Source organism: Saccostrea echinata, unplaced genomic scaffold (genome assembly GCF_033153115.1).
Source record: "Saccostrea echinata isolate AGI-Se365-2 ecotype Australia unplaced genomic scaffold, CSIRO_AGI_Sech_v1 ptg000046l, whole genome shotgun sequence".
NCBI lineage: Eukaryota > Metazoa > Mollusca > Bivalvia > Ostreida > Ostreidae > Saccostrea > Saccostrea echinata.
In genome coordinates, this window is record NW_026889795.1 from 1672951 (window position 1) to 1699809 (window position 26859).

General features: G+C 33.7%; 1 protein-coding gene across 1 annotated transcript in view; it reads left to right on the plus strand.

Moving 5' to 3' along the window:
- The window catches only part of LOC133202049 (uncharacterized), a 29987-nt gene extending 24633 nt beyond the window's left edge, over positions 1–5354 (plus strand). Inside the window, exons 7-9 of the mRNA XM_061337825.1 lie at positions 1843–3006; positions 3528–3579; positions 4199–5354. Of these exons, the coding sequence (XP_061193809.1) occupies positions 1843–3006; positions 3528–3579; positions 4199–4749 (1767 nt within the window). The 3' untranslated portion in view covers positions 4750–5354. The remainder of the gene's footprint in view (positions 1–1842; positions 3007–3527; positions 3580–4198) is intronic.
- Positions 5355–26859: the final 21505 nt, after the last annotated feature.

Sequence of the window (26859 nt, forward strand, 5' to 3'; positions counted from 1 at the left end):
TAATTCTCTATTCTTAAATATCAATCACGTATATAATACTCTGATATTAATTCAAAGAACTTTACAGTAGAAAAGGATTTACCAAGTGAAAGTTTCAAAAACGTAATTAACTAAGCAGTATTTAATTAATAGAAATTGCAGTGAAGTCTATGGAGACAAGCGATTTTTTTAAAATAAAAATTCAGATTATAAGAATATCAATAACTACTGTGGTGGAAAGATCCATTAAATCATTAGAAATAGAATGACAATTGAAAACAATTTTTTTACCGTATATTTTTTTAAAATTGATTTTTATACCTTAAAAAAAGAGGGAGATAACTCTTCAACAAAGGTCAAGTCATAAATTAGGACACTTCCATTCTTACATGCTAATAGTAATAAATGTAGATTATGTCTAAATATACTGAGTATTCCACCCGTACACATCTGTTATGTATTCAAATTCATTGAATCTGAGGCTATTAGGGATGGAATACCAGTACCTTAAATGTTCATCAAAGACCAAGAGTCTTACTCAGGCCAATGTAAGAGATTTCCACAAGGAATTAAAAGAGTACAGAAGTACTGATAGTTTCTTAATATACTGTCTGGTGAGAGTGATAAATGGGGAACAGATTAGAACCTAATTTATGAACTGTTAATGAATACTAGACTAATTATTTTGTTAATCCTGATCACCCTATTTTTCTTGCTTTTGGGCAACAAAGCTTCACCTTTCAGTTCATTTTATACTCTATGGATCCTCTAAATTGTTGTATTATACTCAGGTGACCGTTAAGGCCCTTGGGCCTCTTGTTTATATCATGTTTCTTCTCAAAAATAACAGCTAGCTAGGACTATGATTAGTAATTGTTCATACTTTTGGATATTTATGTGAAGCATATTTAAATAATAACACTTTGATTTCATGAGACTTCCCTTCACTTATTGATTTCACTCCTAAAGTAGAGCTTTGTAGACTTATTATGGTTAGTCATGGTTAGAATTAAAGTATGTGGTTGCAACACATACTGAATTGTGTCAAGAGTAATGGGTCAGAAGTAAATGTATCATTTTGGGAGCTTGCTCATATAATATCTATAGGGAAGGAAAAATCACTGCGCTGTAATCCTGAATTCAGTAAGCAGTCCACTGTAACTATGTTTAACTGTATTGTGCTATAAAACAAGAACCTCTTTTGATCCTTTCTTGTCTTACATCTGACTATTTTCTTGTTGTATACCCCTCTCTCCCTGTGCTTAAAAGGGCCTAAACACAGTTGCATTGTTTACAATTTTAAAGGTCTATTCTTATTCAAAAATTATTTCAGTTTAATGATTTGAACTTGCATAAATATTCTTAAGAATTTAATGACAATGTCATTCTTCATTACATCACGTCAAACACCTGTGTTTGTAAATAAGGCACAAGCTCGCTCTCTTATTGTTAGTATTTACGTTTTACCGGGTATGTTCAATTGCTTAATCAGCACACATCACTGAGCACGGACTGACAGTTTCTATTTCTCGCATTTCTATTCTGAACTTTTGGGATCATTATAGTTTTCATATTTTTCATTAATACACAACAAAATTTTTACTTTTTCTTAAATATTATGGATAAAGTTTACTTTGTGGAAGTTGTGGAAGTGAAAGGATATGTGTCAATCAAACACGACCTGAAAATCATAATTTCCAGATAAAATAATTTTCTAAACATGCTAGCTTTTAATATATTTCTGTTTGAAATGCTCTAGCAACATGTAAGTCATGATATGTAGAAAACTTGAGAAAATATGAGCTTCAGATCTGTGTCCCGGCCCCTTTAATATAAATGTAAATACTGACACTTTTCTTCCAGGAGAAAACAGAGTTTTTCCGTGAAATATGGAAGACTTTGAAGGAAAAGTCCTTACTTAGGCATCTTGACAGTAAGAGGAAGTTTGCTGTAGGATTCCATGAAAGTGAATGTATTGAAAAAATCAAACTGTCAATAGTTAATGTTGTTCAAAAACTTGATCACTGGGGTGAAAAGCTTCCACACTCATGGGCTATGTTTGAAAACTTCTTCCAGGAAAAAAAGCACCTTAAAATTATCAATAAAGTAGTCCTTTTGGCTTTCAATGAAGCTTTGCCACAGGAAATAAAACTGGAGAGAGATGAAGATATAAATATCATGCTGATGTTTTTCCATGACATAAAAGAACTTCTGCATTTTGACCAGGAATTCTTGAATGAAATAATTATTCTTGATGTTCAGTGGTTTGCAGACGCATTCAAAAATGTAATAACTGATAAAAACCATGCAGAAGAAGATTTATTTGAATATGCACCAGAGTGGGACAAATTTGATGAAACTGGAGAACTAAGTGACAGCTTGCTCTCAGCCATATGGAATATAAACAAAAATGGCTACCTTGAACACAAAGACAAAATCATGCTTTACATGGAGAAGCTAGGGCTATTAGCTAAAATGGGTGGCCAACCCCAGAAATGGTATGTTCCCTGTATGAACAAAATACCATTCCCTGTCAGTAGCTTTACAGAGTACCCTGCCTCCTCCATCCTCTGCTATGTGTTTGATGTTCTTCCTGCTGGAATTTTCCATCGCCTTGTAGCAACATGCATGCAGATTCCGTGGAAGATTTTTTCAGAAGCAGACCAAGGATGCATTTACCAAACAGCAGCTGTGTTTATGTTCCAGGACCACAACATTCTGCTTGGAATGACTGAATCAGAAATTCAGTTACAAGTATTTGTTATTGAGGGAGAAGTTGATGTGCCAACTTGTCACCAAATTAGAAAAAGAATAGATGATACATTGAAACTTCTGTCCAACACCTTTCAAACAGAGTGTGATCTCAAAATTGCCTTCAAATGCAAAGCTATCGGATTTTGTGACAGCAGAAAAAGTGCAGTTGTTGATGAATCAAAGTTTACTGAACCAAAGTTTTTGTGCCCTCATTGTTCAGCAAGTAAAAAACATAACATCATATCAAAAGAGATCACGAAATATTGGAAACAGGTATTATAGTTGAAATACTGTGAAATCACTAATTTTCGTGGGGGTGGGGGTAATTTTCGTTGTTTTCGAGGAATAAAGAGACCCACAAATTCATGTCCACCATGAAATGTAAATTTTCATATACATAAGTCAACATTTCTCCAACCACAAAATCAAATCCCCAAATACCAATATTTCCTCCCTCCCTCCCCTCCCCCCCCCCCCCAAAACCGAGAAAATATGTGATTTTACAGTAATAATTAAAGCTTGTTTTTATTTTCCTTGTGAAATTATTTTTGTACCAAATACTGCAGTTCGATTTATGGACTTATTTTTAGAAGAAAGATTCCTTGAAATTTAAAAGAAATCACATTGTTTGGTCATTTTGAAAATGGTGAATGCTGAAATCAAACCAATGTTGCACCTTAATATTGGAGCAATAAGAATAGATTGCAGATGTTTCAGTTTCATTATGTCGAAATATTATTATTAATTAATAAAAGTTACAGTGTTGTACATTGAACTTGATGTTTATCAAATAGGAACCCCAAAGAGAGAGTGTTACTGAAGAGGAAAACATTCGCCATGATCCTTGTATGTATTCCAGTTTCTCATTTTTGTCTTTATTCTTAATGCATTTTTGTATTGGGTGTTACTGAAACGCGGAACAGAAAACAGTAAGAATCAAAATAGTGCAACAGAAAACAGAAAATATGATAAACATATGAATCATACTAGAAATGATTTCTTTTGTATTTTTACTATTTGTGAGGCGATTATTTCAACACTGAATTATCTAGGGATTTTTCCGTTTGTCCGATCATGTTAATGAGCACACGGTGGTAAGACCGGTCGACAGGGGCTTCTTACTCTTCCATGGCACCTGATCCTACCTCTGATGTTATTCAGAGGTCCGTGTTTGCTCTGCTCCTGATTTGTATTGTTTCAATGGACTTTTGAGTTTGATAACTGTTCGGTATCTCCATATTTCATTGTATAAATTGTTCATATTCAAAGACTTTTTAATTATACAGGGGAAGGGGGATTCCACAACAACTCAACCAATATTGGACTCGTCACTTTTTTGACACACAAAAAAGGGAAACAAATTGCCAAGACCCCAAGTACTTCTTTTGCAGGGGGAGGGGGGGGGGGGCTGGGGTGTTATGTAAGGACAATCCTTTTTAATATTATTTCTGAATTTTTATTTTAGCAGTAGAATTGATCTTAAATGTGGTGTCAAGGAAACTACGTGGAATTTCCTCCTCTATACTTGCTGCTAATTTTGGGGTTAACATGGAGGAGACATCTGCAGTGTGTGTTGAAGAAGATAGATTTAGAATTCTCTATAAATGGAAATGTAAGAATTCAGCCGTGGATCACAGAAAGGAGTTGGAGAATATTTTACGGGAAGTTGGACAAGGAGAAGCCGCAGATTATGTTGGTACTTTTCAGTTGTCTGACTTTGAATGTAGCGAAATAGTTGAAAGTCGTCAACCAGTTTCAGAGAGAGAATTCAGGATGTTATCAGAGAAACTGTCAAAAGAGTACACACATTTGGTTAGGTTTTTAGGGCTTCCACAAATATGTATAGAACAGATTGAGGTAAATGTTCCTGATATTCAACAAAGAATATTTAAATCTCTCTCGAAATTGAAAGAAGAACGGCCATATTTAAGCCGTGGGGACATAGGCAGAGCTTTGAAGTTCATAGAACGAATTGATGTCATAGATTGTCTAGTTACGCTGTGGGAGTTTCAATAGGAACTTTGCTCAGAAAGCAAACAGAGCCATAAAGATATGTCTGCGTTCTCTATGGAGGTGCTACAAACTATTAACATGTAAAACATTCTCAAAAGATATTCAGGGGATATGTAAATGTACATATACATATGCATGTACAAAAAATAGTTTGAAGGGGTGTTTTTCTTTTCTTTTGAATAATTATGTACGTCAGTTCAAGAATAATGCTTTGAGAGATTTTTTATCGTGTTCTTAGGTTTTTGTTCTCATCATACATTTGTACATAAAACTTGATACTAGTAATGCTTTGCTTTTATGTATGTTTAGCGACATATGCATGTATCATTTGATCTATCTTTCTTTTTAAGTTTTTGAATATCAATACATTAACTAAGTCATGGTTATTATGTCATCTGGAACAATTCCCCTATACAGTCCAAAAGCTAATTGGAACACTTTTAGCTTCTCTTAAATGACATAGCGAGAATGAAATAATTGATGTACAAATAGCTAGCATTTATAAATGAAGGGAAACATACATGTACTTTGTGACTTGAATGGTATAATTAATCTGAAGGTGTTTATTTTCTGTTTTGGAAAAATCTGTTAACATCATTTCTAGTTGGGTTTTGTGTACTTTTTCATTTTCTTTTGTTTTTAGCTCACCTGAACTGAAGGCTCAAGTAAACTTTTCTGATCAAAAAGTGTCAAACACCTGTCTGTCATGTGTTGATATACCCCCCGCATACAAAGTTTGGGGGGTATAAAGGAATCACCTTGTCCATCTGTCCGTCTTTCTGTCTGTGCAAACGTGTCCGGTCCATATCTTTCTTACGGAGGAACATTAGAATCTACTACTTCACACAAAGATTGTTCATGACCTGAGGGTGTGTCATGACCTTGACCCAAGGTCATTTGGGCAAGTTCAAGGTCACTGAAAGAAAAAGTTCATAATTTGTGTCCGGACCATATCTTTCTTGTGGATAAACTTGGTTAGTTCCCATTTTACACAAAGATTGCTTACAGTACCAACCAGACCCAACCTGACACCTAAGCAGTCCCAGAAAGCAGTCCCCGGGACTGCTTTGGGACTGCTCTGGGACTGCTGTGGGACTGCTCTGGGACCGCTCTGGGACTGCTCTGGGACTGCTCTGGGACTGCTCTCGAAAGCAGACCCAGCAGTCCCTGGGACTGCTTTCTGGGACTGCTTTGTTCACTCATGCATGAAAAAGGTTCTGAGTGACATGATAGCTCCGCCCCTTGTGTATTCTGAATTTGCAGGCTCCCTGTTGTTGTTTTGTTTACTTTCAGCAGAGAGGTGTTTAAGATAAAGAATAAAAAAAAAAACAAGGATTTTTTACAACATTTTAATAAGTAAAGATAGATATACATGTAATTACTAAATGTCTTCAGGGGCTGTAAATTTACACAATTGTAGTCTAGAATTAATTTTAAAAAATGAAAGTAGTTAAAAGGGAAGTCAGGAGATGACTTTTATCCTTTAAATTAAACTTTAATACAGGTGTTTGAAAAAAAATATATCTAGGCCTATTTAATTAATTAATGCTAATTAAAACTTTAATACAGGTGTTTGAAAAAAAATATCGAGGCCTATTTAATTAATTAATGCTCTCAAGTTACGGAATGTACTCAAAGTTTGCATTAGCACTATTTAAAAACAAATAAACAAACAAAAAACAAACAAACTTGTCATTACAATAAGACATTCAGAGGGACGTACTTTACTGGATTTTTTTTTAATTGAAAAAGCTAAAACCATATGCATGCTAAAAAAGAGCATTCCATGCTATTTTTTACCGCCCTCAAATAAAACCTAATAGTTTATTAAATGACCATGAAATAAAATTATTCTACCATTCTTCAGTCATTTAAAAAATTATATTTGTGAACAATTGTTGGGGGATTTAGTTATGAATTTGTTTTTGATTTATAAACAAGTAATTAAAAGAGTAAATTTATAAACATTTTAACTTATTTCTTATTTGTTTTGTTTGTGTATTCCTGGCCGATTAATAAAAAGCAACACAAATGTATAAAATGGTGTCAACACCTGAAGTTTCAATCGCCTTCGGGCATGATTAGCAGAAAGTCAATGCATGTTATTTGGGTATCAGTGTTACACTGAACATGCTGGTCAACAATGACACTAATTTCAATCTATGTACTGCAAAAAATCTTCGTTTCAATAAATGTGTATAAATTTATTTTGGGATTAATTAATTTTGAACATAATCTGAGGGTTCCATTCGCGTGATTTACAGATGTACACTCAAACGTTTATATAATAAAAGTATTATTGTTTTCTGTTACATAGATAATTTAACGATAATTAAATTGGCAAGTCAGTGAAAATAATCATGACTGAAATATAATACACAAAGAATTTTTCAAAACCTCCAGTACTTAAGAAAACTGCATTCAGAGTATAGTATGGAAATCGGCCTTGCTCTATAATTATAAGGCCTATGTAAAGCTAGTTTTGATAGAAAATAAATAACTCAAGCTTAATTATCTATAAAAAAAAAAATAAATAAAAAATAAATAAATATGGAAACCAATATCAATCACAGTAATTTAGAAATTGATTTATTTTGGTGAAAAATTAATATACCACAAAACTGTGTTTAAATATACATGTTATTTATAGGTGTGAACGTCTTCTTTGTTCAATATTTATTATTTGTTTCTATACGCGTAGTGTGATTTTCTTAACAGTTAAAAAATGACTGTCGCATGAGAATTGATACTGCTCAGAAAGAAATGGATCATCAATTTCAACTGCCTTTTATAGTTACATTGTTTATTGGTAATCTCATTTCTGAGTAAGCTCCGCCCATTAAATTAATTAACCCCGCCCACTGGGACTGCTGGGACTGCTTTCTGGGACCGCTGGGACTGCTGGGATCGCTGTGGGACTGCTCTGGGACTGCTTTGTGTCAGGTTGGGTCTGGTTGGTACTGTATGACCTGAGAATATGTCATGACCTTGACTCAAGGTCATTTTGGCAAGTTCAAGGTCACTGACAGAAAGTTAATAATTCGTGTCAGGTCCATATCTTTCTTATGGAGAATAATGTTGGGATGTTTGGAGTTTCCACTTTACACAGAGATTGTTTATGACCTGAGGATATGTCATGATCTTGACCTATAGTCACTGTAGAAAAAATGGAAAAATAATGCATCCATACTTTCCAATAGAGAAATGCTTGAAAAATTATTTATTTTTTCACTGTAATAAAAAAAGAATGTTATTATTAATATTGATGTTTTATTAGGCTATGCCTTAGTTTCATCCATTAAAAAATATATAATGAGCAATTATCGGTAAATTTTCACTCTAAATGTTTAAACAAATTGTGTACACCTCTTAGATCCATCAAATACTAATATTAGTGACTTAGCACCTTCTCTGAAAAACCCAGCAGGGGGTATTTGTCCATTTTGGACAATTCTAGTTTGTAAACTTTTTAGCTCACCTGAGCCGAAGGCTCAAGTGAGCTTTTCTGTTCACATTTTGTCTGGCATCGACTTCTTCTCAAGAACCACTGGGTCAATTTCAACCAAACTTGCCACAAAGTATCCTTGGTTGGAGGGGATTCAAGTTTGTTAAAATTTACGGCCTCGCCCTCTTTCAAGGGAAGATAATTCCGAATAGTGAAAAATTAATGGCATCTTGTAAGACAAAACTTATGTAAAAACATCCTCAGGTAGTATACACTCAAGTTTGTTGAAATCATGACCCCGGCGATAGGTTGGGGTCACAGTGGGCAATCAAAAGTTAACATGGTAAAATATAGGAAATACCTTTAAAAATCTTCTACTCTAAAACAGGGAAGTCATGATAAGTAATATTAAAAGAAACATCTTCAGGTAGTGTAGATTTAAGTTTGTTCAGATCAAGTATCATAAGGGTAGGGTTGGGCCACAAGATTTTTTTTTCTTGCCAAAATGCAGATGTGAGCGATGAGCCCCTGGGCCTCTTGTAACATTTTTTATTTCTTCTCCAGAATTACTTGACCAGTTTCAACTAAACTTGCCACAAGGCATCCTTGGGTAAAGGGGATTTAAGTTTGTTCACAGGAATTTCCACGCCCTCTTTCAAGGGGAAATAATTAATTATAAGAATTCGTGAAAATTTGGTAGTATCTTAAAAATTCTTCTTCTCAAGAACCATTTGACCAGAAAAGATACAAATATTGTGAAGGCTTTTTTACATGCTGTACATTCAAGATTGTTCATATCATACCCCCGATGTTAGGGCAGGGCCACAACAAGGAATCAAATTTTTTGCAAAGGAATATATAGGATTTTTTTTCAAGAACAGCAAACTTTAAATCATTTTAATTATTTGTCATAAAAATGCAGAGGCATCCTCAGTTATTGTAGATTTACGTTTGTTCAAATCATGACCCAATGGGTAGAACAGGGCCACAACAGGGGATCAAAGTTTTACATAGGAATATATAGGAAAAATATTGAAAAAAGTATATTGCATAAATTGGCACTGCATGATGCTAAGTCAACCTGTATATGACACTTCATGTAATTATTTTACACTGGGGTAGCAAAAGCACACGTTATTTTATTTTATTTTTTTAAAGAATCGTTTAAAAAATTAAAAAGTCAGAATTAGTCATGCTAATACAGAAGCATCCTCATGTAGTGTAGATCTTCTCAAGGACAGCAAAACCTAGATTAGTTATGTTTATATGGAATCATCCTGTATATTGAAGTTTGTATAAATCATGAACCTTAGGTGTAAAGTGGGACAGAAATGGGGGAGCAAAATTTATCATAAGAATATATGGGAGAAGTTTTTAAAGCATGACCCCTGGGGGGAGGAAGGCTGGGACCACAACAGGAGATCGGAGTTATACATAGTAATATATGGGAATATCTATAAAAATCTCAAGAACAGCAAATCCATGGTTAGTCATATTTATTTGGAAGCATCTGTAGGTAGTGTTGATTCAAATTTGTTAAAAGCGGGGAGTAGGATGGGGCCACAATTTGCAATCAAAGTTTTTCATAAGAAGACATAGGAAAAATCTTCTCAAGAACAACAAAACCATATATTTATTTGAAAAACATCAAGTAGTGTATATTGATGTTCGTTTTAATCATGACCCCTTGGAGTAGGGTGGGAACATTATATTTGATCAAAGTTTTACATACGAATATGTAGGAAAAAGAAACGGAAGGGCTATAGTTACTAAGGTGAGCCTTGTGGCCCATGGGCCTTATGTGTTTAAATTGAGCTCACCTGTGCCAAAGGCTCAATTAGCTTTTCTGATCGAAAAGTATCCATCCATATGTCTGTCTTTAAACATTTCACATTTTAATTCTCGAGAGAGACATTAAACAACAAACGAACAATTCATATTCTACTTCTTCTCAAGACCCACTGGACCAGTTTCAATCAAACTTACTACAAAGCAGCCTTAGTTGAAAGGAGATCTGAGTTTGTTCAACTAAAGAGCCATGTCCTCTTTTAAAACCCGGGAGTAGGGTGGGGTCAAAACAAGAGGATCATAATTTTACATGAAAATATATAGGGAAGAAATATTTTACATTTTTTTTCAAAAATCACCGTGCCAGAAAAATGGAAACATAAGAAAGCTTCCTTATAAAGTGTGGATTCAAGTTTCTACAAACCATGGCCATGGGGTTGGGTTGGCTCAAAGTAGGAGATCAGATGGTTAAATTGGAAAACATAGGACTAATGTTTAAATGAAGTTTCTGCTCAAGAACCACTTGACAAGAAAAGATGAAACCTATTATATAAAAGCTTTCTTTCAAAGTGTATAACTTTGTCAAGCCCCTAGGGTTAGGGTGTGGCCACAGTAATGGATCAAAGTTTCACATAAAAAATACATAGGGGAAAAGATATTTAAGAATAATCTCAAGAACCACTAGGCCAGAAAAGATGAAAGCTTACTGACGAAATTTTGATATAATTTTCGTCAAATAACCGCCAGGGATAGAATTGGGCCACAATAGGGGGTCAGATTTTTACATTCAAGTTTGTTCAAATCATGGTCCAAGGAGACAGGGTTTACTTCTGTTGAAGAACAGCAAGGTCATGTTAGATTTAATGACAATGAAGCTTCCCCATGAATGTATGGATTCAAATAAGGTCATATGTATTATTCTTTGGGGCTAAGGTGGACAACAATAGGGAATTAAAAAAATTTCAAGTAAATAAAAAGGGAAAATTTTGTTTTAAGTGGGCTATGGTGACTCGAATGTGAATTATGACAATGAGTCCCTTGTCAGATTTCCTGAGCCAAAGGCTGAATTACTGGGCCAATTTCAACCAAATTTGCCACAAAGCATCTAAAGGGCCATGTCTTTTTGGAAGGGAGAAAATAAAGAGTTATAGTAATGTCATCTTTCAAAAACTTCTAAAGAACAACTGGGCCAGGTAAAAAACTTAAATGAATGCTTCATTACATAGTGCAGTGAAATTTTGTTCAAATCATTACCACGATCGGACCACAATTGGCGATCAAAGTTTGCATCAAAAACTGGGTCAAACCAAACTTGATACAAGGCATTGATAAATGATTTGATCGTTTGATTATATATTGCTTAACCCCGAGTGGACTAGCTCAAGTTTGTGCAGTTGAAAGGCTATCCCCTTTCCAAGGGAAAGGAAGATAACCTACATACCAAACATTATTCTTCTCAAAAACAACAGGTATAGAAGTGATTAAGCGCATACATTGTAGTGTAAATTCAACTCTGTTCAAATCCTGACCCAGCCCTCAAGGTATAGATTAGAGCCTTAAGTAAGTGGGGGAGGGGGGGGGGGGGGTCAGAGAATATACAGGAAACACCAATAGAGTTTTGTTCCAAGAAAAGAAGGCCGGGCTACAAAAAGTCTGGCGATTCTCGAGGAGAACGACCGGAAATGTGCACAAATTTCTAATGTTTAATTTATACTGGCAAAAATATATTGAGGGGCACTCCTGTAAATAACCCTCTCTATACACTGGCAAAATTATTTGGAAGGAGAGGTCCCCCCCCCGGGGGGGGGGCTTACAATGTAATCTTCGATAGAAATGGCTTCTCTTTCAGGGAGAACGACACTGATAACAAAAACTGGACAATATTTTAAAATCTTAGCTCGAGCAAAACAGTTCACATGTGTAGGGTGTTTGTGACCAATGGAACCCATTTAAAAGTCAATGCTACATACAGTAAAAAATAGATGCTTTGATCAAGTATTGATATATTATCCACGATGTGCTTCTATCATTCATTATTACAGAGTGTACAATTTTAGTAATTAAACTAAAATGCTAAATAATAAGGTAAAATTTACATGTCTCAAAATGAAAGAAATCTTTTTTATAACATATACTTTCATTACAACCTAATAAATTTATTAAAGATTTCTGTTAGAGACCTTTTTGAATGACAACAACTTCGTTGTCAATAGTATATACATACACTGCACATCATAACATGCCCATGTTGAAATCACAAGTTCGTACAAATCATGATCTTCCCCAACATACCCCCTTGGAATCATCACACCTGCAAGAAGAATGAAGCATCAATTTACTGAACCTCAGTTGTTGAAGTCATGGAATTCAGTAAGTGGATGACTACTGTAAGGAATATCATTTACTTATTTGTCATTGTGTTTGGATTTAGGAGAGCATTATATTGCTGCCTTTGGACCTTTTGTTTTTATTTGTGTTGACAGTGTTATATTAAGACTATTTCTTATTTTCACTTGTACCCAAATTAATGATGCTGAAATGTAAATGCTTTCTTTGGTTGTTTATAGGGGGATTAATGTTGCAGCTATTGCTGAAAAAAATGCTTAAGTGGGTTATGTAATGTTTTTCTGCAATAGCTGCAACGTTAATTTACCTATTTAAAGAAAAACAAAACAAAGAAAGACATTTTATTACATTTTCAACAGTGAAATACTGTGATTTATCATTGAATAAAAGTGATATTCTCTCACAGTGTGAAAGAATACCAAAAATGATATTCTCTCACAGTGTGAAAGGATATCAAAATAAGTAAAAAATAATTTCTGGCCTGTCATAAGATAGAGATAGTAACTAAGCATCTTGATAGAGCTAAAACTGCAAATTTCTTCCTAAATACGTTGCTAAAATCCATGCTATGTATATTTTCAATCTGACACACAACTTCTAAGCTATGACGTCTCAACCGCTCAACTATGACGTCAAGCCTATGACACTGTGTTAAGAAAAGAGAGAGACAAAGGGAAAAATCAAAGAAAATGTAATAAACAGAAAATTCAATGTTTTGTAGATGAATATGGAATTTATTTCACTCGTGAGACAGGATTTTTTTTATATTTTCACTCGTGCTTCGCACTCGTGAAAATATCAAAAAATCTTGTCCCATATTCATCTACAAAACATCGAATATCCTCTATTTATTGTTTATATTTATATCTGTACAAATAATCATCTAAAGAAGTATTAATAGCGATTCTCTGTAACCACTTAAACTTCTTGCCACGCATAGTCACCGATTTTGATAAAACTTTGCCCATTATTACAACTTGACTACAGAAACATATATCTGTAGTAGAGGTACTTTTATTAAAATAATAAAAGTTGAAATGATTTTAAATGAAATAAAATAAATATTAGATATAAATTAAATAAACTATGAAATATGTTATAAATGATAAGTTTTCTATTAAAGTTTCATTCTGTTCATTCTGTACTAACATGGGTATTTAGTGACATAGATATACACCCCTTTGGATCCACACCTGTACATATACTTTTACATGACCACACATATCTATTGGTCAGATTTTGAAATGGTTAGATTTCATTGGTTGTAAGTTTAGTCTTTGTGGGGTACTGAGCTTTATTCAGAATTAGCTCAAGATTTAGAATGGAGAAGACATAGTTATATTGCTGCTAACTTACTTTATTCAAAGACCTAAGACAGTTCCTGAAAATGTAAGTTTTTATTTTTTTTATGCCTTAAGATATGTTTTCCATAATTTATGTGAAATAGGTGGAAAACAGAATATTTTACTTTTAAATGTTAACATATTGAATTATCTGTCTGTATAATCAGATGTAGATAAATCTGATGGAGTTTTTTTATTAATTAATTTGTATATATACTTAGAAATATTTTGATGTGGATATTTTGGTGATTAAACTAATTTGAATATCTATTGATTATGAGAAAGGTATTTGTAAAGAACAAATCCTGATTATTTTATTTATTGTACATATAGGTAACACCATAAGTAAAGAATATGATAAATAATTGTTAAAGGGAAGACAGATAATTTGTTATATTTTTATGATCAGAATATTAGATAATTGATATATTGTTTGTACATATTTTTATGACGCAATTTGTATATTGCAGGACATATCCATTTTCCATTATTCCATATATTCCATTAGTCCATTTTCCATTATCCATTTATCATCAACTAGACATGTCACCATAATAAAATGTAAAATTTAAAAAGCTACAAGTGTGTTTTCCATCATTGCCGGGAATACCCGCTACAAAATGGCGCCCAACGTAAAATCCATTCCATAGATGAGCAACTAGACTGGTAGGCCTAATTCCGGAAATATCCGATCAACCAAGCGCTTTTGTGACACTGATCAGTGACTGTGAGTAATTCATTCGAATTTTCTCTATTGACATTCACGTGGAGGCCACAGACCACAACAACGCTGGATTAAAGTAAATTTATTTGATTAACATTATATTTAGTGGTTGTTTACTTATTTATTCAACAAGATACTATATTAAGTGCAGAGAATATTTACTTTTGATACAATATTGCCTGGCCAGTTAAAGAGTTTAGAGTTTGAAAACAAGTGTTGTTAAAAACAAAGACAGAGATTTTTCGGCCGTTTCACATTGTTTATTTTTTTTTCCATATTATTATTCATTCATTATTGTAACAATTATTTAGTACAAATATTTAAAATACTTTGACTCAGACAAGAGAAAACGGACTGACACAGTTACAGTTAGCAGGTTGTGTTAGATAGTGTATAGAGGAAATTCGGGTAGGTGTGATTGTCATACATTAGTGCAGTTGAGAGTTTAGGTATACAGTGAATTTGAGTTTATATAGTGAATACAAAATCACATTTGTTCTCACATTAATCTCAAACATTAGAAATACAGAATCTGATCAGAAGTTTGTCTGTCATGGTGTCCACTTAGTTTAGTGTTAAGCTACTAACATCATTAGCTTCTGATACTTTCCATTTAAAAAAAAAAAAAAAAATTATAAACATGGTTTAAAATCGTGTAACATTTTGTGTGTTTATTGCAAAATGTAAATTGTTTAAAACAATTTAAATCAAACAAGAGTTTATTGACAGTCAATCAACGCGTCGGTTTATTTGTTTAATCTGTCAGTTAGATGCGCGTCGGTTTCTTTGAGTTGTCATTTTTTTTACTTGCATGGTATACAATTGCAATTTTTGCATTGATTAGTCAAATATCTGCATGATTTGGTATTTATTATTTATTACCATCATGGCAGAGCTTACAGAAACAGAAATGTCTGATTTGTCGTCTACATTTCAGGCATTAGACATCAAGCCTGAAGGTAGTACTCCTGAAGAATTTAAAAACTGGGTTTTGAAATATGCTGAATCCTTAAACAAGGAATTACCCAGTCCGTCTGTTCATGCTAGTCCTAGTATTGACCATGACCTTGCCCCTTCTAGTCCTAACCCATTCCTTGTCCCTCCCAGTCCTAACCCCTTTGCCAATGACATAACCCCTCCCAAGCCTGGTCCATTTGCCCATGACCTTACCCTGACCACTTCCTCAACCCACATTCCCTTGAATGGTGTCCCTAAAATATCAGGGTTTGCAGGTGACAAAAAGGGTGATGTTTTATACGATCAATGGAGATATGAGGTAAAGTGTTTACAAGCAAATGGTTTTTCAGAAAATATTATTTGTTTAGCAATCAGGAGATCATTGCGTTCTCCAGCAAGTAGAGTGCTTATGCGTCTAGGGCCTAATGCAACAGTGGAGGAAATTTTAAACAAACTGGACAGTATTTATGGCATTGTTGAGGAAAAGGAAACATTGCTTGCCAACTTCTACAGTGCGAAGCAGGGAGAAAGTGAGGATATCTCAACATGGGGATGTAGACTGGAAGCTGTCATGCGAGGGCAAGTAAAACAAGGTGATGAAAATGAAATGTTAAGAAACATGTTCTGGAATGGAATGAAGCCTAGTCTTAAAGATATATCAGGCCATTTACATGACAAATATCTTGATTTTGATGAGTTACGAATGGCAATGAGAGTACTCGAGCAGGACAAAGAGAAAAGAACTGAATCTGAAAAACAGTCAAAGCCTCTACCATCAAAGAGAGTTACTGTGGAAAGAAAACAGGAGGATACAAATGATTTAAGATGTATAGTAAACAGACTATCTACAGAGTTAGAGGAGATGAAGAGAGAAAGGAGAAATGATCAGTACAGAGGCAGAGTAATGACAAGAGGAAATTACACTCCACGATACAGAGCTCCTAACAGATTCAGAGGTCAAACGTCTTACAGATTTCAGGCTCCTCAGATGCAACAGAATAATAGATTTCAGACTTCTCAACCCACAGCATCTGAGGAAGTTGTATGCTGGAGATGCGGTCAACAAGGTCACCTCCAAATTGGATGTAGAGTTAGAGTCGACCATTCAAGAGGAAATTTAAACGGATATCGACCTTCGGCAAGGGGCCGACGATAGGTCGAAGACTACAGAGCCCCATGTACCAGCCAAAATTAATTGGTGAATCAACTGAGACAGAAATTCTGATTTCACAGACTAAAGCTAAAGCCTTACTAGACACAGGATCAACTGTATCCACAATTTCAAAATCATTTTATGATAACAATCTGCAAGAAAATCCTATCCATCCAATACAAGATTTCATCAACATTGAGTGTGCAGATGGAAATTCTCTCTCTTACCTAGGGTATATTGAAATAGAAATCCAGCCTATAGGAATTCCCAGATGTCATCCTTTACCGTGCCTTTTCTTGATTATACCAGATTCAAATTACAGCAAAACAACTCCAATATTATTAGGAACCAACATCATCAATTTATTTCTCAACAACACACATCAACAGTATGGAGAGAAGTTCTTACAGGAAACAGCACTACAAACACCATGGTTTTTAGCTTTTAGAAGTTTACAGTTGAGAGAAAAAACACTGATGAAGCAGAATTTTAGATTAGCCATAGTAAAATCAGCTGAACAACAGACAATCACCATCCTTCCAAATAGTCAAGTAGTCATTAATGGGTATGCAGATAAGAAGATCCCATACCACACAACCTGTGCATTACTGCAATCAACAACATACTCCAGAATTCCAACTGATCTTGACATTGAACCTTCTGTGGTGAACTTCAACTTCAGAGAAAATCAAATCATACCAGTTAATATTAGCAACTTAACAACAAGAACAGTGACTGTTAATCCAAAGGCAATACTTTGTGAGCTTCACCCAGTATCCATCATAGAACAGCCTCAACATCTACAACAGGAGGAGATAACTCATTTGCAGGAAGTGAAAATTTCTAATGACAACTTATCATCTAGTCAGATACAGGAATTACGAGAACTACTCAAAGATTACAAGGATATATTTTCAAAAGGCGAGACTGATATCGGGTTTAATGACACCGTGAAGCACAGAATAGATTTATTAGATGAACAACCTTTCAAGCAGAGAACGAGGCGAATACCACCTGCTATGTTTGATGAGATCAGAAACCATTTACAGATGCTGCTAAATTCCAACATCATAAGAAAATCAAGTTCACCATTCTCAAGTAATGTAGTAATAGTCAGAAAAAAGGACAACAAACTAAGAATGTGTGTAGATTATAGACAACTGAACCAAAGAACAAAGAAAGATGCCTATGCATTGCCACGGATAGAAGAAATTCTTAATGCACTTTCAGGAAATAAGTATTTCTCAGTTTTGGACATGAAGTCTGGCTACCACCAAGTTGAGATCTTAGAAGAACATAAAGAACGAACAGCTTTCACCGTGGGACCTCTCGGTTTTTATGAATTTAACAGACTTCCATTTGGACTATCAAACAGCCCAGCAACATACCAACGGTTGATGGAGAGCTGTCTAGGAGACCTACATTTGAATATTTGTTTTATTTTTCTTGACGACTTGATCATTTTCTCGAGATCTTATGAAGAGCACATTCACAGATTACAACTAGTATTTGATAAACTTAGAGAATCAGGCCTGAAACTATCACCAAAGAAGTGCAACCTATTTATGAAGAAGGTTAAGTATGTAGGCCACATTGTATCAGAGGAAGGCATAGAAACGGATCCAGAAAAGGTGCAAAAAGTCTTAGCTTGGCCAACTCCTAGTACACCAGAAGAAATAAGAAAGTTTATTGGTTTCATCGGGTATTATAGGAGATTTATTCCAAATTTTAGTAAAATCTCAAAACCCTTGACAGAGATGATGCCAAAATCCAATATCAAAAAGGACAAGAAAGGAAAACATGCAACAAAGGAATTCAAATGGGGAATAGAACAGAAAGAAGCCTTCCAACACCTTAAGAAACTATTAACAGAACCTCCAATTCTTGGATTTGCAGATTACAACCTACCTTTTGAATTACACACGGATGCCAGCAAGTTAGGACTTGGAGCTGTGTTGTATCAGGAACAACAAGGAAGAAAAAGAGTTATCAGCTACGCAAGTCGCAGTCTTAGTCCTACTGAGAAAAACTATGCAGCACACAAATTAGAGTTCTTAGCTTTGAAATGGTCAATTTGTGAAAAATTTCATGACTATCTTTATGGAAATAAATTTACAGTATTGACGGACAACAATCCTCTGACATACGTACTGACAACAGCGAGACTTGACGCTGCAGGACATAGGTGGCTAGCAGCTTTATCTGTTTATGATTTCAATATTATTTACAGGCCTGGAAATCAGAACCAAGATGCAGATGCTCTGTCAAGAAGACCTAATAATGATTTTGAATCCATTTCTACAGATTCCATCAAAGCAGTTTGTAAAGCAGTTCATGCAGAGCCACTTGTAACATCTTTGTCTTTAGATACCTCAATTTTTGATCAAAATTTTTCTCAACAGGATGTCATCGACCAGCAGATTGATTGGTACAATGTTCAGAGAAATGATCCAACTCTTAGATCATGGATCCATTATGTAAAGCTGCAAAAGAAACCTAGACTTGAGGATTTGCCATTTCAGCCTGACTCACAAGCATTAGTTAGGAATTTCAACAAACTTAGACTAATCAATAATATTCTTTACAGGGAAACAACTTTATTCGACAACTCTAATCAGCAATTGGTAATACCAAGAAAATTCAAAGACAAAGTTTTGATGGAATTACATAACAAATTTGGACATCCGGGAAGAGAAAGAACATCTTCTTTAGTCAAAGACAGATTTTATTGGGTAGGAATGCACCAAGACATTGAAAACTGGATAAAGAACTGTAACAGATGTGTGCATAGGAAAGCAACAAATCAAAAAGCACCACTGGTTAACATCAATTCATCTTATCCACTAGAACTGGTCTGCATGGATTTTTTGACATTAGAGATGAGTAAAGGAGGATATCAACATGTGCTCGTCATAACAGACCACTTCACTCGTTTTGCGCATGCCGTTCCAACTCGCAACATGACTGCAAAGACAACAGCAGAGGCATTGTACAACAATTTCATCACTTACTACGGAATTCCAACTAGAATACACTCAGACCAGGGAGCTAATTTTGAGAGCCAAATCATAAAAGAATTATGCCAGATCACAGGAATGAAAAAGTCAAGGACAACTCCTTACCATGCTATGGGTAACGGACAATGTGAAAGATATAATAGAACTTTACTCAACATGCTAGGAACCCTGAAACCATCACAGAAACAGAACTGGAAGCTGTACATTAACCCGTTAGTACATGCATACAACTGCATCAAGAATGAGTCAACAGGAGTTTCCCCATATTTCCTTATGTTTGGACGTGAACCAAAATTACCTATAGACATAGAGTTTGGCTTGAAGAAAGAAGAAAAGAAATCAGTATCTAAGTACATCAGTAACTTGAAAGAAAACATGAAAGCAGCCTATGAACTAGTAAACAAGATAACAAAGAAATCGCAGGAAAGACAGAAAGAAAGTTATGATAGGAAAACTACAAATGCAGAAATACAGATAGGAGACAGAGTATTAGTAAAGATTGTAGCGTTTGATGGGAAACACAAAATAGCAGATAAGTGGGAAGAAGAACCTTACTTAGTTATTGACCAACCAAACTTAGAAATTCCAGTTTATAAAGTACAAAAAGAAACATCAAAAGGAAAAACCTGGACATTTCATAGAAACCTACTACTCCCTATTGGACATCTAGATTCATATGAAACCAATTTAGAAGAATCATCAACATCACTTTCCAAACCTACTCCTAAACCCAGGACAAGGCAAACATGGAAAAAACAAGAACAGGTTCAAGAGAAAACACCAGAGACTAAAGAATTAGAAGATGAAAGAGAAGTTAGTTCTGATGAAGAGTCAGAAATAGAATTTATCCCAGTACCGGTACCAAGGATTCCTGAGGTTAACGTCTCAGAAGATGTTGGTAAGCACTCAGGAAAGCAGAGAGTACAGAGATCAAAAGACCAGACAGTACAGAGCCCTAGAGAGCAGAGAGTACAGAGCCCTAGAGAGCAGACTGTACAGAGCCCTAGAGAGCAGACTGTGGACCAGAGAGAACAGAGACAGGAAAGAGAAGCAGAGGAAGAAATACAGCATCATGATGCAGAGGAGAAAGCAACAGAGCAACAGTCAGTACAGATAGAGGCAGAGCAACAGCAGGAACATGCTATAGCTGATGTAAGTCCTAGATCTGAAGATAAAGAACAAGAACCTGTACCAGTGTTACCGAGGAGGAGTACTAGGGAGAGAAGAAAACCTGATTGGTTAAACCCTCAGGAATATGTCTTAGCGCAGCAACAGCATCAAGATGAATGGATGAAGAAATGCGATTATCTACATCGTTTGAAAGCAGCATCAGAAATGAAGTCATATGAGAATGACATAGTTCAAACCATGCTGGATATTTTAAAGAAAAGCTAATCTGATTTTAATTGTACATATTTATTTTTATTTCAGATATTCCAGTAAACGAGAAGAATAGCAGAAATAGAACAGCAAAACAGTCAATAAGTCCATTAGAGAAATGACGGGGACGTCATTTTCTAATGGGGGGGAGTTTGTAGTAGAGGTACTTTTATTAAAATAATAAAAGTTGAAATGATTTTAAATGAAATAAAATAAATATTAGATATAAATTAAATAAACTATGAAATATGTTATAAATGATAAGTTTTCTATTAAAGTTTCATTCTGTTCATTCTGTACTAACATGGGTATTTAGTGACATAGATATACACCCCTTTGGATCCACACCTGTACATATACTTTTACATGACCACACATATCTATTGGTCAGATTTTGAAATGGTTAGATTTCATTGGTTGTAAGTTTAGTCTTTGTGGGGTACTGAGCTTTATTCAGAATTAGCTCAAGATTTAGAATGGAGAAGACATAGTTATATTGCTGCTAACTTACTTTATTCAAAGACCTAAGACAGTTCCTGAAAATGTAAGTTTTTATTTTTTTTATGCCTTAAGATATGTTTTCCATAATTTATGTGAAATAGGTGGAAAACAGAATATTTTACTTTTAAATGTTAACATATTGAATTATCTGTCTGTATAATCAGATGTAGATAAATCTGATGGAGTTTTTTTATTAATTAATTTGTATATATACTTAGAAATATTTTGATGTGGATATTTTGGTGATTAAACTAATTTGAATATCTATTGATTATGAGAAAGGTATTTGTAAAGAACAAATCCTGATTATTTTATTTATTGTACATAGGTAACACCATAAGTAAAGAATTAAATTATTGCTTTGGAGAAAGTTCAGTTCCATAAATTGGTATGTCTATCTGTATATATATTTTTTATGATTTGTACAGAAACATAAAAGAAAGATAACTCTTCACAAGACTGTTAAGAGTAATTATGTTGTAAGAGTTAACTCCCTTATATAGAACATATCGAGTTAAATTGATAAATATGATAAATAATTGTTAAAGGGAAGACAGATAATTTGTTATATTTTTATGATCAGAATATTAGATAATTGATATATTGTTTGTACATATTTTTATGACGCAATTTGTATATTGCAGGACATATCCATTTTCCATTATTCCATATATTCCATTAGTCCATTTTCCATTATCCATTTATCATCAACTAGACATGTCACCATAATAAAATGTAAAATTTAAAAAGCTACAAGTGTGTTTTCCATCATTGCCGGGAATACCCGCTACAAATCAAATAAAATTTCGTTGCTGTGTGTCTTGGTTGCAATGGTAACAACCAGAAAAGTTGAAAAAATTGAGATTTTCAGTTACTTTGAATCTTTTTTAAGCCTTAATAAAGACTAAGAAAAACAAACAAACTATTCTCACAAAAACATGACACCTTGTTGCCACTTATTCTATAAAGAAACTATTTAGAATTTATCTCTAAGTAAGTAGTAACCATGGGTACATTTGGAATACATTTTAGATGCAGAAAAATGATGAATAATGCTCAATATTCACTAATGATAGATGTTACATGATCAAACTCAATCAACAACCAAAGAAAAACAATAAAAATATTTGACCTTAAGTAATTAGGTATTGGCAATATTATTCTAAAAATAACTTTCATGGTTGCCATGGTAACACAGTGTAACCATGCCAAATCTGTTGCTAAGATTGGGTTAATGCTACTATCTTGAGGAAAAACAATAAAATTCATGACGGGCACATATACATCCTAAGGACCTTGCAACACCAACAACATATGGAATATTGGGATTAATTGTTACTTAGCAGTGTAACCATGGAAACAACGTACCAGTTGTTTAGAGTGATATTTTTTTGCTGCTTTAGGAATTTACTTACCTTTTAATCAAGAAACATATTATTTGACTCACCTTGAATAGTGCTTATCTGGTAGAACTAAAGTTGAATATCATATATTGATAAAGGAGATGGGTGTACATGACGAGCGATAAGCCTATAGTGTGACAAACATGAAGATGAAAAATTAAATTTCTATTATATCAAAATTTTCCCTGATATTTCGTCTAACATTAAAATATACTTTATGTAAAATCTCTACAATTTGCAAAAATCCCTCAAAGAGTGAAATTATTTGCCTGTGAAATATTAGACACACACTAAAGCGGACAAAAAGAGTCATTTTCGCATACTATAACACTATTTTTTGATATGAGTGGGTCTTCGCTCCACCTTTTTGAAAGTTAATCCTCAAAGTTTGCACAAAAATATACATTTTTTGGTTACCAAAAAAAAAAGGAGCAATGACCCACTATACCTTAAAAATATACTTTTATGACATAACATTCGCATCTTTTCGAGAAATACTTGAAGTCCATTAAGTCAAGGGTCATATCACAAACATGATTTAAATGCCACTGTTCGTCAGGACTTGTGCATGTAGTCTAGTGGTTAGCGTGCTAGTCTCGAAAGAAAATGATTCTCAGGATTTTTATTGCTAGGGTTCGAACCCCACGAATACCACATTAATTTTTTTAATAAAAGAATAAATTTTGGCGAGAAAATTTTCCTCAGAAAAGTTTTGTTTATCACAATTACATAAATTTCAATAATAAGAACTTTACTCTAGATATTAAATTCACAAACTGAACATGATTTTTATATTTCTGAAGCTATAGGCTTTCTGCACGCTATGTTCGCCCATCTCCTTTGTTGAAAAATACAACACTGTTGCTATGGTTACCAAGAAGGGAAAATGTTCGATTTTGTTAATTTTATATCAATATTGAATCCTATGTGCCAGCTTTTTGCATCCAGTTAGAGATTGGTTGGTAGTTAAAATTGAAAGTCAGGTTAGTTGTTCATATATATCAATCATTAAAGTTTTGGGATTCTACATACAAGGGTACGTATCCAAGGAAACAAAATATGTTTCAGTTTTTTATGCATATTTTTTCGGCTAATTTCCATAGCAACGCTCTATTTAAAGAATTGAATTTGAATTTTTTGAATGTGAAAATTACGGTCACACCAGCACCTTTAAAAATTGATCATCAGTTATATAGAAATATGCTTTTTAAAAAGATAGGATAAGAATAAAACATTAAGAAAGTAAATTTAAAATAACTTTGTGTTATTAAAACCATGGCAACCATTGCCAACCTATAAGAAATATCATATTTCGTCCTTGGTATATGTTACAAGGATCTCTTGTCTATTATTTCCTTGCATTTCAACCTTTAATTTTTTAAATTCTAAAGTGTACGACTTTATAAAATTAAATTAAATAAACAAAATTAATACCTTTGAATACTTTGTTTGCATAGTAACATATGTTATAGTTGATTTAGCAAACATGTTTATCATGTATTTAAGCCATAATGCCTTCAACTTTCAGAAACAGTCATTGCCACTTGTTTGCTTTGCTGCAAACGTTAACTGTGGAATTCTGAAAATGTTGAAAAATGCCATTTTTCAAACTTTAGGACATGTTACTATGGTAACCATGACACGTAGCAACCAATTTTTGCCTGATTTGGGTTTACGGTATCAAATACTTTTATCATAGAGAGTTTGGAGAAATTCTGAGACTACGCGTGCCACAGCTCCTATATAAAAGTTAAAATCATTATAATACAGAGAATGGCTCTTAAGTAGATTAAATATTTTATTATTGATATGTACGTCATTGTATGCTTCATTGATGGAAGAGCCTCTTCTCAAGAAATCTGTAGGTGTGATATGCTTAGCGGTGTTTACTGGATAAACAAGAATGGTTTTCTTAAGAAGTAACACATAATATATTCAGTGGATGTAAATATTCTTATTTAAATGATTTTTTTTTTCAATTCAATTCACTTTATTGACAATTACCATGTCGGCATACAGTCATGACATAAAACGAATTAACAAGAATAATACATACATATACAAAGTGACAAATGCGAGTTGAACAAAATAATGTAGAGTATATTCACATATTTCTAAGTATTCATTGCTGACTTTCTTTTCTGGTGTCAAAGCACTTTTTCAAAAAACAACATATCCTTCTAGCAGTTGTAATATTTGTAGGATTGACAATTTTTCTAATGGGATTATCACTAGTATATGTGTTTACATTAAATATATCAGTATAATTGCATCTAAATTGGTCATACTTTGAACAGTATAGAACAAAATGTTTTTCATCTTCAATAAATAATTTACATGAATAACATAAACGTTTTTCTCTAGGAATAGGGGGTTTACAGTATCTGCCCGTTTCAATATACAATGGATGGGCACTGATCCTTAATTTTGTTAATAAAGATCTAAAACTTTTCTTTAAAGGCAGCTTTAAATAACTTTGCAATTTGTATTCATTTTGAATTACAATTTTACTATAAAAAGCTAACTTTCCAGAGTTTGATTTGCTTATATTTTTCAGTTGTTCATGTATCTTGTTTTGGTAATGCTCTTGTAATTTGTTTTTCAAGGTTGTGTGAGAAATATCCAAAGAAGTGATATTTAATTTTTGTAGTAATGAAGACAGTTTTCTTTGCCAAGATATTCTAGATACAAGTTTTTTGTCTTCTTTAAATGCAGAAATCACTAAATAATCACTAAATAATTATTATAATCATTTTTTTTAATTTTGGGTTTTCTATGATATATCATTTTTGATATTTTTAACTTATCGAGACGAATTGGTTGAAGTTTTATTTTTGCTTCTCATAAAAGGTTGTTTTGATATTTGACTTATTTTAAATTCTACCACACTTATTGTCGAGATCAAAGAAATGCCGCGGACATTATTCTCCAATAAATCACGAACGTCATCAAAAAATTATCAGATCAGAAACACATGTCAAACCTGTACAGTTGAAATAAATATTTCACTGTAGAATCTTATACTTATTTAGACCATATCGATGTGTAGTCTTACGCAGTCTAAACAGTGTGTATTGCCTGAAACAGCTGATTAATATCCTTTTTATAGCCAAGTCGGGCTGTTCCACGGACCTCCCCACAACATTTACACTCCGTGATTTTACAGATGAAGCAATGAAATAGACAACTGATTTTGTTATTTTACATTCATAAAAATTAATCAATATATGTTACAAACAAATTTATAACTAATTAAAGGATATTTTTAATCCAACGAAAGCTGAAACCGTCTGCATTTTATGCAATCGATACACAAGTAAACAAACAAATTGACTCTGGTGTTAAATGGAACAGCAAAATTTCGACATGGTGACCTAATTCGTTTCTCTATAGAGGAAACGATCAGCCGTATTTTAGAGCTGTTAGTAGAATAGAAATAAAGTCCTTGTTGTCGTGAATGATGCAGGATAACCTCCTCGGTCTCGAAATGTTGACTGAAATATAAAAGCCTCGGCTCACGCCTCGGCTTTTATATTTCAGACAACATTTCTCGACCTCGGAGGTTATCCTGCAACATTCACGATAACTCGGACTTTATTTCTTAAATATATCAAATCCTCTTCAAACATACCGTGTTCCAAGATGTTATATACTTGTAGATTTTCGAGGAAAGAATCTCACAAAAGGTTTTCACCTGTGGAAACTATTTTCCGTCATCAAAGTACTTTGCAAGTGTATGTATGCAATCATAGAGGTTTAGACCTTTCTCTAATTGTGTAAAAATTAGTATTATAAATATTCATTACATTGAGGATCTGTGCAGCTAGTGTCATGGTCAATATGAAACTGAACTTCCAATACACTTTAAAAATATTTTCACTGGCAGTGTAGAATTTTGAGTTGGCGACAAATGAGATGACATAATCGTAAAATATAATTGTAAATCAATACATCTTTAAAAATTAGTGTTTGACGATGAATCATGAGGTTAGAGTAGAAAGTAGGGACAATTTAATAGCACAGTTTAATGAGTCAAGTTCAGTGGATCAAAATGTT